The 15,202-nt window shown below is 42.8% G+C and overlaps 2 protein-coding genes across 3 annotated transcripts in view; one reads left to right on the plus strand and one right to left on the minus strand.

The window, feature by feature from the left end:
- The first annotated feature begins 223 nt into the window (after positions 1–223).
- ZBTB33 (zinc finger and BTB domain containing 33) lies at positions 224–10,429 on the plus strand. The gene is made up of 2 exons (XM_054039002.1): positions 224–324; positions 5,298–10,429. The coding sequence occupies exon 2, from the start codon at positions 5,300–5,302 to the stop codon at positions 7,346–7,348; it is 2,049 nt and encodes a 682-aa protein (XP_053894977.1). The 5' UTR covers positions 224–324; positions 5,298–5,299; the 3' UTR covers positions 7,349–10,429.
- TMEM255A (transmembrane protein 255A) overlaps positions 10,153–15,202 on the minus strand; it is a 58,323-nt gene continuing 53,273 nt past the window's right edge. For both annotated transcript variants that reach the window (XM_054039004.1, XM_054039003.1), the window contains exon 9: positions 10,153–14,476. In XM_054039004.1, coding sequence (XP_053894979.1) covers positions 14,318–14,476 — 159 coding nt within the window. In that variant the 3' untranslated portion in view covers positions 10,153–14,317. The remainder of the gene's footprint in view (positions 14,477–15,202) is intronic.

Raw genomic sequence — 15,202 nt, forward strand, 5'->3', positions numbered from 1 at the left:
CAGGCCGGGCCACTCAAGGCCGGGCCTGGGGCCTCCCTTCCGGGGCCGATGCCTGGTCGTACGGCCGGCCCGGGCTGCCATCGGCGCGGGGCTGAGGGCGCTCCGGGAGCAGCCGAGCGGGCCCGAGGGCGCTCGGGGCGGGCTCCGAAGGGTGCCGAGCGCGCGCTGGGCGGGCGGGCGGGCGGGCAGCGCGGCGGCGGCGGCGGGACAGCGCCCCCTGGCGCCCGCGTGGTGGGGGTGGCGCGGCGGCGGGCGGGGCCGCGGCTGCTGGCGAGCTGGTGCCCGTTGTCTGCTGGCGGAAGGAGCGCGGCTCTCGGAGCGCAGGTACCTGGGACCCTCACCCACGCCGCGGCCTGGGCCCGCCGCCCCCGGGGGGGCCCCTCTCCCCGGCGGCGGCTCCGCTCCCCTCCCCTCGCATGAACCAGGAAGCGGCGGCGGCTCCCCCCTTTGTGTGGGCAGAGTCTGCCCCTCCCCCCGGCACCGGCTCGCGCCCCCCCCACTCGGCCGGCCCGGGCCTCGCTGCTGCTTTGGGCGGCGGGGAGCAGCCAGAGCCGCCCCCCCGCCCCGGGCGGAAAGTGCCCCAGCCCCCCCCCCCCAACTTCCACCTACCCCAGCGCCCCCCAGATCCCCCTCACCGCTCGTACCCGCCCTCCGAGATCCTACCCTCTAGCCTCACGTGTCCCCCCTGCCCCCCAGATCCCCCCTCACCGCTCTTACCCGCCCCCCACGTGCCTGCCCCAGCCCCCCACAGATCCCCCCTCACCGCTCGTACCCGCCCCCCGCAATCCTACCCTCTAGCCTCACGTGTCCCCCCTGCCCCCCCAATCCCCCCTCACCGCTCGTACCCGCCCCCCGAGATCCTACCCTCTGGCCTCACGTGTCCCCCCCGCCCCCCCAATCCCCCCTCACCGCTCTTACCCGCCCCCCACATGCCTGTCCCAGCCCCCCACAGCTCCCCCTCACCGCTCGTACCCGCCCCCCGAGATTCTAGCCTCACATGTCCCCCATCCCCCCTCACCTCTTACCTGGCCCCCCACGTGCCTGCCCCAGCCCCCCACAGCTCCCCCTCACCGCTCTTCCCAACCCCCCACGTGCCTGCCCCAGCCCCCCAGAGATCCCCCCTCACCGCTCTTACCTGCCCCCGCCTCACATGTCCCCCCTGCCCCCTACAGATCCCCCGTCACCGCTCTTCCCAACCCCCCACGTGCCTGCCCTAACCCCCCACAGATCCCCCCTCACTGCTCGTGCCCGCCCCCCGAGATCCTACCCTCTAGCCTCATATGTCCCCCAGCCCCCTCTAGATCCCCCCCCAGTGCTCTTACCCGGCCCCCCACGTGCCTGCCCCAGCCCCCCACAGATCCCCCTCACCGCTCTTACCCGCCTCCCGCCTCACATGTCCCCCCTGCCCTCTACAGATCCCCCTCATCGCTCTTACCCGCCTCCCACCTCACATGTCCCTCTGCCCCCCAGATCCTCCCCCACCGCTCTTCCCAACCCCCCACGTGACTGCCCCAGCCCCCCCAGATACTCCCTCACTGCTCTTACGCAGCCCCTCACGCCCACCTAGATCTCACACCCCCACCCTCACATGTCCCCCAGCACCCCACAGATCCCACTTAATTGCTTTTCCTGACCCCCCGTGCCTGCCTCAACCCCCCACAGATCCTCCCTCACCCCTCTTACCCAGCCCCCCACACCTGCCTAGATTCTGCACCCCTGCCCCCTCACACATCCCCCCTCACCCATCCCCTGCATCCCACATATCCCAGCCCCCCACGCTCCCCTAGATCCCACCCCCGAGCCCCCCCACCGATCCCACCTCCCCGCCCTCCCCTAGCCCCCCACAGATCCCACCTCAATGCTCTTACCCAGCTCCCTATGCCTGCCTAGATCCCACCTCCCAGCCCTCCACAGATTCCCCCCTCACCACTCTTACCCAGCCTCATGTGCTTACCCCAGCCTCCCACAGATCCAACCTCACTGCTTGTACCCAACCCCCCTGCCCTGCCTATATCCCACCTCCCTGCCCTCCCCCTCTCTCCAGCCCCTCAGGCCCCATCTAGATCGCACCTCCCCGTTCTCACTCTTCCCCCACTTAAAGCCCATCTGTCTGCCCTCTCCCATACCCTACCTTACTGTTCTTACCCAGCCTCACATGCCCCACCCCCAGCCCTCCACCGAGAACCCACCGCACCATTCCTATCCAGTGCTCTGTGTCCCACCTCACAGCCCCCTACCCAGTCCCTCAATATCCCCCCTGTATGCCATTGTGTCCCCAGCTGCCCCTATACGCTTCCTCCCCAGCCCCTCAATAGCTCACCTCACTGTCCCTTCCCTATCCAGCCCCATACATACCCCATGTCTAGTCCCTACTACCCAAACTTCCAGCCTCCAATACTCTCCTCACAGTATTTCACCTGGCTCCCAATATCTGGCCTCCAGCCTCACAGCCTTATATAAACACCCCATGTACTGCTCCCTCAGTTACCAGCTCCCCCAAATACTCCGTATACCTGTCATATCCAGCCTCCAATATCTAACCCCCAACCCTCTTTCTTAAGGCTTAATATTGAAGTCAGAAATGGGGTTGCGTATTGGAACAGTGATTGTGGGGAATACATCCTCATATTGCCTCACTATCGAAGCCACAATCCCCTTGAATCATAGCAGCTCTCCTGTATCCACCCCTATACTTAGTCCGACAATATGGCACCCACAGTTCCCCAAGCTCAGCCTTCTAGTCTTCTGTAATTAAAGTGCACACACTTCCCCTTTGAAAAGTGACAACAGTGCAGCTCTTATATGCTCTGCCTTACCTCCCCTCTACAGTTCCTTTATAAATACAAATCCCCCTTAATCCTCAACTAGTTAATACTATACACAGCATTCCCACCCTTCTAGCTATAAGGAACAAAAGTTCAACCCCCTGTTTAATCTTCTAGTTAATATTCACAGAGGTGTGTCTTCCCACCTCCCCTGCTAAAGCAGTTGTCTCCCTAATCTGCTAGTTCAAGGTGTCTTTTTATTTCCCCATATTGCTTCCAGGCACAACAATCCCCACCCCATCCCATGCAACTGCTCCCCCCCCTTCATCTGCCACCATTACCATGCATTGTTGTCCTCGCCCTTTTCATGCTGCTGCCTGCAACCTCCGCACTCCCTCTTTGCTCACACACCTGCAGTACCCTAACATCTGAGAGTTTTACTACTTATCTCCTGTGTCCTGTCCTCTCACGCTGCCACTCCTGGAAGGCACAACAATGCAATCAAACATGCACGCTCCTGCATGTGGAAGTCTAGCAAGCTGCTCCCCTACTAATCATCTGCTCCTTAACCTTGAAGTCTTTCCTTGCCTCCATGATATTTGCATCACCTGCATTTTAAGAGTATTTTATATTATAAAGACTTATTGGCAAGGCATTGTTAATATTTCTTGATGGGACTATTGAAAAGGGGTTTTCAGTTAATACATAGTCTAATCCCCCATGTTTGTTTCCTACTGGGTTCCCCCCCCCCTCCACTCCTCTTTCAAAATGGTTGTGTTGCAGCCTTGGTTCTTCCCCAGGGCTGATTCTTGTTGCAGTAGCTATCTAGACAGACAAACCACAGTGTATTTGATTCTTTCTGTTTGTATTGCTTAAATTGCACTCTGAGCAGGCAGGAGGCAACTGAACCTTTTGCTCCATTGACATGTAGAGATTTTTATTTAAAACATAAGTGTTTGAATTCCCACAATTAAGAGGCTGAGGTTGTTGGCAGAGTGCTCAGAGTTTACCCATTTTTAAGGGTTAGTATCTTTTGTGTTCTTTTGAAATTGCTTGACCCTATAAAAGGAAATAATTGATATTTAATTAGTATTGTTTTTAAACCAAAAAGTTCCTATTTCTTTTTGCAATAAAAACAAGATGTCATGATAGTCCTGATAATGCTACAATATTACTTGCAAGCCAACTAATTTTTAGAAAGCCAAGTTATATTTAGTAGCTTTGAAGTAAAGTTGTTTGACATCTACATTTTCTTCTCCAAAGAAGTAGCATTCTAAAGTTACAGTACTTATTTTTGTGCTAATTCTTTTGAAAAAGAAATTACTATATAATTGTCTGCAAAGTGACCTACAGTGAAGAAGGAACATGAAATTTGCTTAACATTGGGTCAGTAATTATCAATATTTTATAGTGATAAACAGTCGGTCACCTCCCATTTTAATTAGTTTGATGTTTGTAATTAATATCTAATATTTTATCTAAAATAAACCCACTTCTAAAATGACATTGTCTCCTTGTAAAGGGACCTGACAGGGTAAAAATTGACATTAAATTTGTTTCCTTGCCAACTGTGTTTTTAATTTATAAAATCATGTAAAATATCTTCCTTCCTTTTCATTGTACTGAAATATTGAATTGGGAGATGAAAATAGACCTGTTGATTTCACTTTCTGGCTCTCCATCAGCATAATGCTGCAGTATCTGGGTTGCAAACATTGTAGGGTAGCCTTGTAAATTTCTGTTCACAAGGGGCAAGTAAGTTTTTTGTTTTTTGATTTTTTTGGACAGGGAGTAAAATATCCGTATCTTTTTCATTAGCACCAGTCACTGTGGTAAAGAGCACATGCCTAATTTTGTTAGCTGGGCTTGTAATTAACTCAGGACAATTTTGCATGGTTGCTTATATTTACATGTGAAACATTTTTTTAGTTTATTTTTTTTTTAACTTTAGCTTTGCAGAGCCCAAATCTTGATTATGTTGATCTGACATTGACCTTAAGTGAATGGTGTCTCCAGCTAACACTTTGTTGGTTATTACTCAGTTGAGTCTCTCATTTTATTGAACACAGACCTTTGGATATACAGTATTTACAGCTATGGAGAACAAGTAGCAGAAATCATTAAACTTACAAGCAATACAGTATATAGACCGTTTATCAGTGGGAATCAGACTTTGTCTACACTGCTAAACCTATACTGGTATATAGCTATGAGTAGCCCTCTAGTGTAATGGCAGCATACTCTGACAGAGTTTTTCTGTCACTGTAGGAACACCACCTCCCCAGATGACGTTAGCTGTGCCTACACTGGGGTTTTGTCAACATAGGTATGTTGGGCGGGGTGTGGTTTTTTCACACCCTTGACTGACATAGCTATGCTGGTATAAATTTTAAGTGTAGACAACGCTTCAGAAATAAGACAGTTTGGACGGGGGGAAAACAAAAAATTCTGAATGTGAGGATTCTGTACTGCAGCTGAAAATGTTATAAATTCTGTAAACTAACATGGTTCCTTTTATTTTTCTTTCTGAAGGAATGGAGGGAAAAAAACTGATTTCTGCAACAGACACCCAGTACTCTGGTATGCTACTCCAGTCTTTGAATGAACAACGTGACCATGGACTCTTTTGTGACGTTACTGTCATTGTGGAGGATCGGAAATTTCGAGCCCACAGAAATGTTCTTTCTGCTTCTAGCACGTATTTTCACCAGCTTTTCTCAGTTGCTGGGCAAGTGGTGGAACTGAGCTTTATAAGAGCAGAGATTTTTGCAGAAATACTCAACTATATATATAGCTCAAAAATAATCCGAGTTCGATCAGACTTACTTGATGAGTTGATTAAATCAGGGCAATTACTAGGAGTTAAATTTATAGCAGAACTGGGTGTACCTCTGTCACAAGTAAAAAGCCTATCTGGTGGCATCCAGGATGGTACTTCAGAAACTTTACCTTCTAGCTCAGATCAAGAGAGTCTTGAAACACAAATATCCCCAACAAAACATGTGAGTCAACATGTAATTGGTGGGATGCCTGTTATAACAGAATCATTTTCCTTACATGGTGAAGAATATGAAACTACAAAAATTACAGTGAGTGATTCAGACGACGATGATGATGTCATCTTTTGCTCTGAAATTGTGCCCGCGAAAGAGCGTTCTCCAGAGACCGGTGCTGTGGCACAGAGCCAGCCTTGCCCAAATCCTGCTGCGGTTTCTGACCAAATGTCCTGTAGCACTGGTGGATCTCCCCCTCTAACTAGTATTGCAGCAACTCAAAAACTCACTTCCTCTGCCACCCAACCAAGTCCAAACCAAACACAAACTAGTGCTGAATCACTTGACTCTTCAACTCCAAAGCATTTGACTCCCAACATCATTTTGCTAAATCAGTCTCAACTTAATTCATCACTAAGTGTCAGTTCCTCACATCAACAACACGTGTCTCCTACAGTTAATTTGCTTGGGGAGAACCAACAGCCATCTAATAATGAGTCTTTAGCTGAAATGGAAACAAATGCTGTTGATGAGGAAGAAGAGGAGGAGGAGGAGGATGTGGAAGATGATGATATCATTAGCTCATCTAGTCCAGGTTCAGTCAGTAGCAGCTCTTTGGTTCAGCAATCTTCTCCCCCCAAAGTAGCGGAGTTTGAAGGATCAGGTGTACAGAAAAAACAGGTTGTTACTTTTCCACAGGAACCATCTTCCAAACCTGGGGAGTTTAAAATAAAAATCTCAGACGTTCTTACTGGAAGCAACAAGGATCCTTCTGCGGCTGTAGCATCAAAACATGTGATGGAAGGTCAAAAGATCATAACTTTAGATACAGCTACTGAAATAGAAGGCTTGTCAACAGGTTGTAAGGTTTATGCAAATATTGGTGAAGATACATATGACATAGTAATTCCTGTAAAAGATGATCCAGATGAAGGAGAAGTCAAACTTGACGAGATGCCTAGAACATCTGGTGATGATCCTGCAAACAGAAAACGCATGAAGCTAAAACATGATGATCACTATGAGCTCATAGTGGATGGAAGGGTCTACTACATTTGTATTGTATGCAAGAGATCCTATGTATGTCTGACAAGTTTGCGGAGACACTTTAACGTTCATTCCTGGGAGAAGAAGTATCCATGTCGATACTGTGAGAAAGTTTTCCCTCTTGCAGAATACCGTACAAAACATGAAATTCACCACACTGGTGAGCGAAGGTACCAATGCTTGACATGTGGGAAATCTTTCATCAATTATCAGGTTATGGCTTCTCATATAAGATCAGTTCATAGTCAAGACCCTTCTGGAGATACCAAGCTTTATCGTTTGCATCCTTGCAGGTCTTTACAGATCAGACAATATGCATATATTACTGATCGTTCAAGCAGTATACCTGTAATAAATGAGGATGGACTTGTTTATCGTGTTGGTGCAGGAAAAGATGATGCTGAAGGAACAACTTCTAATCCTCCAACCAAGCCAATGACCTGGGATGATATTTTCATTCAGCAGGGAAGTGAATCGATTTTTAAACAAAATCTATCAGAGGGTAGTACTGAATTTGAGTTTGTAATACCAGAGTCTTACTGAAATGCTTTAAGTGCTGAAAAAGCTTCAGTATAGAAAAGGTGCAACTGTTTCAAATGAACTGCTAAAAATATTGTAAAACAAATTGTTAAAGTGAAAACAAGTTTACTTGTTCTACCAAGTCATCAAAGGGTAGCATTTAGATGGATTATTTGTAGCTGCAAGTCATTTGTAGTAGCAATTCATCTGAAAGTTTACTTGAATACAGAATAAGATATTTCCAAGGAGCTGTCAGTGTTTTTTCTAGTTCATTAATTTTCATTTAAAAAAAAAAAAAAGGAAAGTTATAGCTTGACAAGGTACAGTTTCCTTAAATAATTTGAAACATTGTTTTTCTTCTAAAATTGGGGTATTTCCCCTACCTTGAAACATTTATTACATAAACTTTTTCTTTCATGTTAGCACTTTAATGCTGAATTCTCTTTAGATGTTAACACCAAGACCACAATAAGATGTTCAGCATAACCTCTTGGATATGGCATAATTTTAAAAAATCCCACTGCTCATACATTAACTCTGAATAGTGTATAACTGCAAGGGTCCAAACTAACTGATCCATTAGTTTGGAGCAGTGTATTTTTGAACCAGCATCTTAGTTTTGTTTTTCTGGTCAAAATGAACCAATTCTTTTTGAAAATGTTCATACTGATAAGAAAAATTCAGTTTGGGTTAAACTGAACAAGATTTATTTATATGTGTCAATATGGTAAGCAGAGTATTCAGTGGCTGGACCATTATATTTTATTCTTTTTTGCAATGGGGAAAAATATCAAACTACGATATTGACGAAAAAGAACATTGAAGAGAAAGATCAAGTTTTGCAGCATGTTTTTAAAATCCTGAGGAATAATGTCAGACCTTCTTATTATTAAAGAGTATGCTGATTATTTAGAATGAGTTGCTGCTTTCCTGTTTTGTTCATTATGGCAAAAGGCTTCGATCAGATATTTAAAACATTTTTATAATACTTTTCCTAGCAGAAGACTGCAGAATATGCTTCCTGAAACCGAGAAGTAATGTAAATGATGCCTCAGCTCTGTAGCTGAGACTACTACAGATTTTACAGGCCTGTTTAGCTAGATTTTTAATGAAGTACTGAAAACTTTTCCCAATGGGAAAGGTTGCTGTCAGGAGGACTAAATCAATAATCAAGTTTTTTTTTTTTTTTAAATGTGTTTATATAGGTTCCATGGCATAGGCATATCAATATTCATTTTCAGTTTTAATAATATCCCTCCTTTCCCATGCAATTGGCACATATTTAGGCACTTGGAAAATAGTTTAGTAAAAGTTCAACTAGAACAAGAAATGCTAGTTTACTTTCAGTACTATCAGCACAGTCACATAGTCTAGCATTTCTGATTTAGTAACTTGTTGAATTTTTGTAAATGGTAAGATGAAAATTAAACAGAGGTTTATAGATGACTGAAAAGAATTGTTGTGCATAGTGTTAGTTATCAGTAACCTTTCATTAAATCTCTTACCTAAATCACAGTTTAGGATTTTTCTTCTCATATTCATGTTTTAAGAAAAAACATTTATTTCATGTTCAGACCAACATTTCTTCACCTTATGACCTTCAATCTTAAATTTCCAGAAAGATAAGTTCTATTTCAAGGTAAATGGTTCAAATATAATTAAAGCTATAATTAAGGGGTACCAGAAATCAGTATTTGTAATAATGGGAAGAGGAAAAGAGAATTTGTTTAGGTACTAGGTATAGTATGCAGCACTTCTGTTTTCTAGGCTAAGAACACAATATGTCTAAATGTTTTTATATTGTAAATTTACCCTTTTAAAATTAGGAACTAGGATTTAATTCAAAACTATGTGCATTGTCAAAATCATAAAATAGGTTGATTTTGTGTAGATGTTTATAAAAATTGCTCTTTGGGCATCAGGGGAATATTTTAAAATGTGATAGGTTGAATGTTGTTTGAGTTTCATTGATGGCATTTCAGCAGTTACACACAATCCTTTCAAAGAAATAAATATTGATTGCCTATAATAGCACAGGTTGTACTGACTTACCTAACTGTGTACTAGATAAAAACTTCATATCATGAAAAACATTGAGGGTATATTCTAAATTAACCTAGTGTGACACATCTGGAATTAAGCTTGCCTTGCAAAATATATATCCAATAAGAATGGCTATCAATATTTGCTGCTGATAAGGTTTAAACCTTAAGTAATACTAAGGTGTCTCTTTAGAAAAAAAAACTGGAAAATTAGTGGTTCAAAAGGTGTCGTTTTGCCAGAAGACTCAGGCCTGCATGTGTCTCTCAGTCTTCTATTTTCCTTGGAAGTGAGCGTCGATATCCAGAGCCCAAAGGTCATGTAAAATAAACTTTTTTTTTAAACTTCACTTCCAGTATTTATTGGATTGGAAACACGTTAGACCCCTTCTTTTAAACTCTTTATGGGGCAATAGTTTTTTATACTTAGATTTCTGGCTATTGTATTTAGGGTGGGTTTTGTTTTTGTTTTGTTTTTTTTTTAAATCTTTATCATTACCTTCCGGTTTGACTTAATCCAAAACATTTTGTAAATATTAAGAATTGGCTCTGGGAAAAAAATGGGATTTACACTAATTGAATCTGAACATGCATTTATATAAATATTATTACAACATTCAGCAGAGATCCCGTAGCAAACCTAAACATCATTTTACAAATATAAAAGTTAACTTTGATCTGCTACAAAATGTAAGAATGATGGCTAAGAGTCCTCACTGTGTGGCTCCTATGGGAATTCATACCACAGCATTCCAATATATAAATAAAACAAATCCGGAGATAACAAAATTGATAGGTTGCTTATTTATTTTGTACTGTTAAGGCATGCAGCTTATACAAAGATGCAAAAGCTGACAATTGTATACATTGAACATTGGGTTCTACAGCTGTTACCTATCAACTGTTCTGTGTGAAACATTGTTCATTTTTACCAATACTGTAATGTATATACTTGTACAGTCTTTTCCTTAACATAGTTTTTAAAGTTGTGTTCTACTTTTCATTAACCGATAATGGATATTAGTTCTTAGAGCTTTCTATGGCAAAAATAAAAGTTTTAATTCTAGAGATGTGCAGAATGTTTCTTTTCAAGAGCAATCCACTTTTCTGAGACACTTTGTGTTTCTCGGCGACCGGTTTGTGGACCAGCGCCCACCCCTGAGGTCTCCCTGACAATTTAGGAAGGCAGCAAACCAATTCCTGGGATCAAGAAGGTTGAGAAACACAGCTTTAGATGAGTGAATGTTGATAATTGTCTCCTGTAGGACTTCTTAAGGTAGCAGTGAATTCTCAAAAAAATTTATGCAATTTAGAGGTTTCTTTTATTAAGCTGAATTAGTTGAACAACGGTGCATATTGTAAACTGCACCATCTAAAAGTATTTTGAGCCAGTTTGTGTTCTGCTTGACTTCTAATTGGGTTGCACTGGTCTAAAAACGTATACTACTTGTTGTCTTATTCAGCTGATGTATTTCAGTTAACTCCTGGTGCAGCGACATCATATTTAATGAAGCTGCAAATAAATTAATCTCTAATTGGTTATGGTTTGGGATTTTTCCATCTGCAGTTCTTGAGATAATTGAATCTTTGGTTGACAAATTATTATTAAATGGGGTCTAATTCTGCAACCCTTAATAAGTAATACATACTTACTGGAGTAGACCCAATAAACTCAATGGGACTGTTTGCATGAGTAAGTGCTAATCAGCATAGTAAAACTGAAGTGGGGAAAGGATTTGACAAGAAAAACATAGCTACTCAGAAACTTGTCAAAAACAGTTTGGGGAGAAAATATCAGGGAACATTAGTAAAACCTCTCATTCATGTAGGGATTGGGCTTGCTCCTGCTGGGGTCAACAGCAAAACCCCCACTGACATGAGTGGTGCAGGATCAAGCCCAGCATAATTATTGATTTTAATATAAAAATAAGTGAATGGGATACTGTAGTGATTACATTATACACATCTGTTTTAAATAAAGTCTTCCATTTTAATGTTCTTCAGCAGAATTTCTCTGTGTGTAGCAGACTACAAAGGATACAGAGCCTTGAGCATACTGGGTAGCACTTATAGGTGTAACCCCCCTGAAATCAATGGAACTACTCAGGTGAATAAGGATTGCAGAATTGTAGTTACCACAACTATAAAATGCATAGGATACATTTGTTCTTTCAACACCCAATTTACAAAACCAGGGCTCAGTGACTTCACTGGGACTACCAAGGGTAGTAAGCACCATGCCCAGTAAGGTTGGCAGTTCTGGGCCCTAAAATAGCAAATGCTGTCTTGGCTTTTTCTGTAATTCCTGGTTACATACAAGGAATTTCAGTGTAATAGTTGCAACACTAATACTCAGAAAAGCTGCTAAAATGTAAACTGCAACTTTGTAAACATTTAAAAAAAGTCACAGAGTTTTATTTTACTTTTGTGAAGTAATAAAAGATACATAGGTGTAGTAATTTTTACATTCTCCTAAGACATTATGGATACAGTGCATAACATTGCATTTATGTTCAGTGTTTATACTGTTGTTGAAGCAGAGGAAAACAGGTAGTTGAACAGAAAATCCCAATGATGCTTTTAATGTTAATGTTGAGTTGTCCTTTTATAATGAATTTAAAGCAGCAATGCAGCTTTTGCTTAAATATACCAGCATATAACAATTAATAAAAAGCTCAAAGGTTTGGAGAAAAGTGTGTTGACAATTTCTTAGGTTTTCTGCTTCTGTCAGGCCAAAGGTCCTAACAATACACTTGCTTCCAAAGATCCTTTTTCTGGCACTGCGTTATTTTTCTCCCCTCATGACTCTGCAATGCGCCTTAGTTCTGACCTGCAAAACCCCTATGCCTTGTAGCCCTATTTAATAGAGATAGGCACAAATGGTATACTATTGTCCAGGTGAGGTTAGGACTGTAACTTTTATTTCAAAACTCTAGAAGTAAAATACTATTTTTTAAAAAACATTTATGCAATATATTTCTCACAGGGAGTTGTACCATGGGTGCTGTCACTTTTTTTTTTTTATATGCATACAAAGTCTCTTTTAAAGATGTGATTGAGTTGAACAGCTGTGAGGTTAATTTAGAACAGAAGGGGTATTAGTGTGCTAATTTATTTCTGGTGCCCAAACTTACGGGAGCTGTATTTTAAACCATATGTAATGGGGGGGGGGGGGGGTCTACTGGAACATGTTCTGCATACACTACTGCTTTAAATCCAGTGAGTATCTTGCATGTATTTCTCCTCCTCCCACCATTTTCTAAGAAGAAATATTTCGTTGTCAGAGAGAAGTTCTACATTTGCTTCTGGTTGAACAATGTATTCTCTTTTGAGTTTGAGACTAGACGGACTTGTATCTGACAGGGAAATGATGAGTCTAAAAAACTGCCTAAATGCTTTGCAAATGTACAGGGTTAAAGGCAGCACATTAAAGTGTGGTTGTACTCTGGAAGTGACATCGTGGGTCCCACATGTATCTTCCTTTCTGACACCATCTCACATTTGCTTAGGTTGCAAGTAGAAAGATGCTGCCATCTGAAGTCCAACTGTATTCGTTGTGGCTCACATAACAGCATAAAACTCTACAAGCCGAATTTTGCTCTCCGTTACATTTTGTCTGGATTGAGGTGACAGGAGCTGAAATAGAATCCAGCCTTTTCGGTATAACCAGCAAAAAGCAGATCCCTTATTTTTATCCCCAAAGTAAACAGATGGAATGCTCAGAGTGAATGGTTCTGAGCGGAAAGTTACCAAATATCCACACTTTAAAGGAGCATTGTGCCACTTAATAAGGATCTTTTTTGTTAGGCAAGATGCATGCAAAACTTGCATGAAATCTAGATCAGCACAATTATCATTTGAAGATTAAAAGAAAGTCACAACAATAACAGCAAATTCTTATCAACTTTGTCCTAGGCTATTGTTTACGTGGTGTTGAATTTTATCCACAAGAAACTTACATCTTGAGAACAAATAGTGGAAATTCATGACATGCAGCTTGTAATACAGCCACTAAAAAAGTTCTTATACAGGGTGCTGACTCAAAACAATCTATAAAAATTTCCCAACCAAAAGAAGGAAAACCCATGGTTTTGCTGAAATGACTTGTGGACAGTGTTGGATGCTTTTGCTTAGCAGAACACGGAAAACTGCATCTTTCTATTTAGGAGATATCTACAATCCAATTGCTGATACACAACCACCCAAACTGTGTGACTTTTATATTATTTATACATACCAGAACTAACAATACTCTGTTCAATATTACAGCTCCTACCTTATGATGCATCCTGAAACAAGCCAGCCTGCCTAGTGCAGTTCTCTCTTTCAGCAGGCGCTATTCCAGTTGTTGGACTACTACAGGACATCATATCCTATAGAATTATTTTTCCATCCGTTTGTATTCTGTTTTAAGAAACTCATGCTCTTCTTTGGATTTTCTTTTGATAAGGATGCAGACTGTAAGCAATGAAAGATGTGAACTACATTCCACAGCCCAGCAATGTCCATCTAGTAGGAAGCGAAAGGCCAAACAAAATTAACATCAGAGCTGATTTGCAAGCACCCTCACCTTTAGAGCAAAAGAGTAGGCTGGGGCAACTCCTGGTTTTGGCTAACCCCACTCCATATTTATCCAGGTGACTGCTCAGCTCAAGATGAAGCGTGGCAGACTGCGATCAATAGTCTGACCAGGTAGCACCTCTTAAAAATCAAGGACTACTGTGAATCATATTGTAAAACAGAGGCCTGAATTTAGGTCACCCGCTAGTCACTGACACTAGTAAGCATCAATGAAATAATCCTTGCTCTATACACAGTTGTTAAACCCCTACAGAAGTCTTGCAAGAATGAACAGAATCCAGTATTTTATATGGTCTTCTGTAATGTTCTCTCCCACCCCAATAAAATATAAATACAAAATGTTCACAATTATTTCAAAAGCACATTTTTTTCTTTATGGTGTATAAGGTGGTGGCTTTTCAAAAGGAGGAAAATATGGTGGAGAATAGCGAGGAGGAGCATTGGAGGACCACATGTAGCTTGGAGATGGTGACATTGACTGGGGGTCATCTGAAAGGCCAGAAGGAGTGGAGGTTGGAAACACACTGGAATGCTGCGCAGAAGAGACACAAATACTTTTGTCAATAGCAAGCTTGAAAAGAATACAAGGTAAATAAGCATTTCTTAATCTCCTACACTGAAGGGGACAGTGGCCAGTTAAAAAAAACCAAAACGTTTTTATCAAGCAGTATGATGTTCCTAATATTTTACACCTTGATCCTGGCAAACACTTGTTATACACATGCTTAATTTTATTCAAATTAATACCCCCACTGAAGTCAAGTTAAGCAGCTGCGTAACCATTGCAAGATAAGAGCTTAAGATTGTTAAAACTCAGAGTTAACTTTGATTTCCCTTTCCTCATTTCTGCTCTTTACTTAATGCACTTAACTAAGCTTACACAATTAACACAGACTAGTAGGGTTACCATTCGTCCGGATTTACCCGGACATGTCCTCCTTTTCTGTGCTAAAAATAGCGTCCGGGGGGAATTTGTAAAGCACTCACAATGTCCGGGATTTCCCCCTCCCCTGGCAGAGCAGAGCGAGCGGCTGGGAGGGCTGCAGGAAAGTCCCGGGCTGGACTCCGGAGCAGCTTCCTCCTCCCACCCCCCCCTCCCTGCATTCTGAGCCGGCCAGCAGCTCCTCCTCCTGCAGCCCGCTCCGGCAGCCCTGTGCAGGGCCAGGGACCGGGTTTTGTGTTGTGCTGGGGAGCTCAGCCATGTGTCCGGCTGGCACAGAGCCCAACACCCTGTTCTGAGCAGCAGGGTAAGGGGGGG

Source organism: Malaclemys terrapin, chromosome 9 (assembly GCF_027887155.1).
Source record: "Malaclemys terrapin pileata isolate rMalTer1 chromosome 9, rMalTer1.hap1, whole genome shotgun sequence".
In the NCBI taxonomy this organism is placed as follows: Eukaryota; Metazoa; Chordata; order Testudines; family Emydidae; genus Malaclemys; species Malaclemys terrapin.

What these genes read in the sequence shown, in the direction of transcription:
- ZBTB33 (XM_054039002.1), top strand. Translation starts at nt 5,300, where the DNA reads ATGGAGGGAAAAAAACTGATTTCTGCAACAGACACCCAGTACTCTGGT.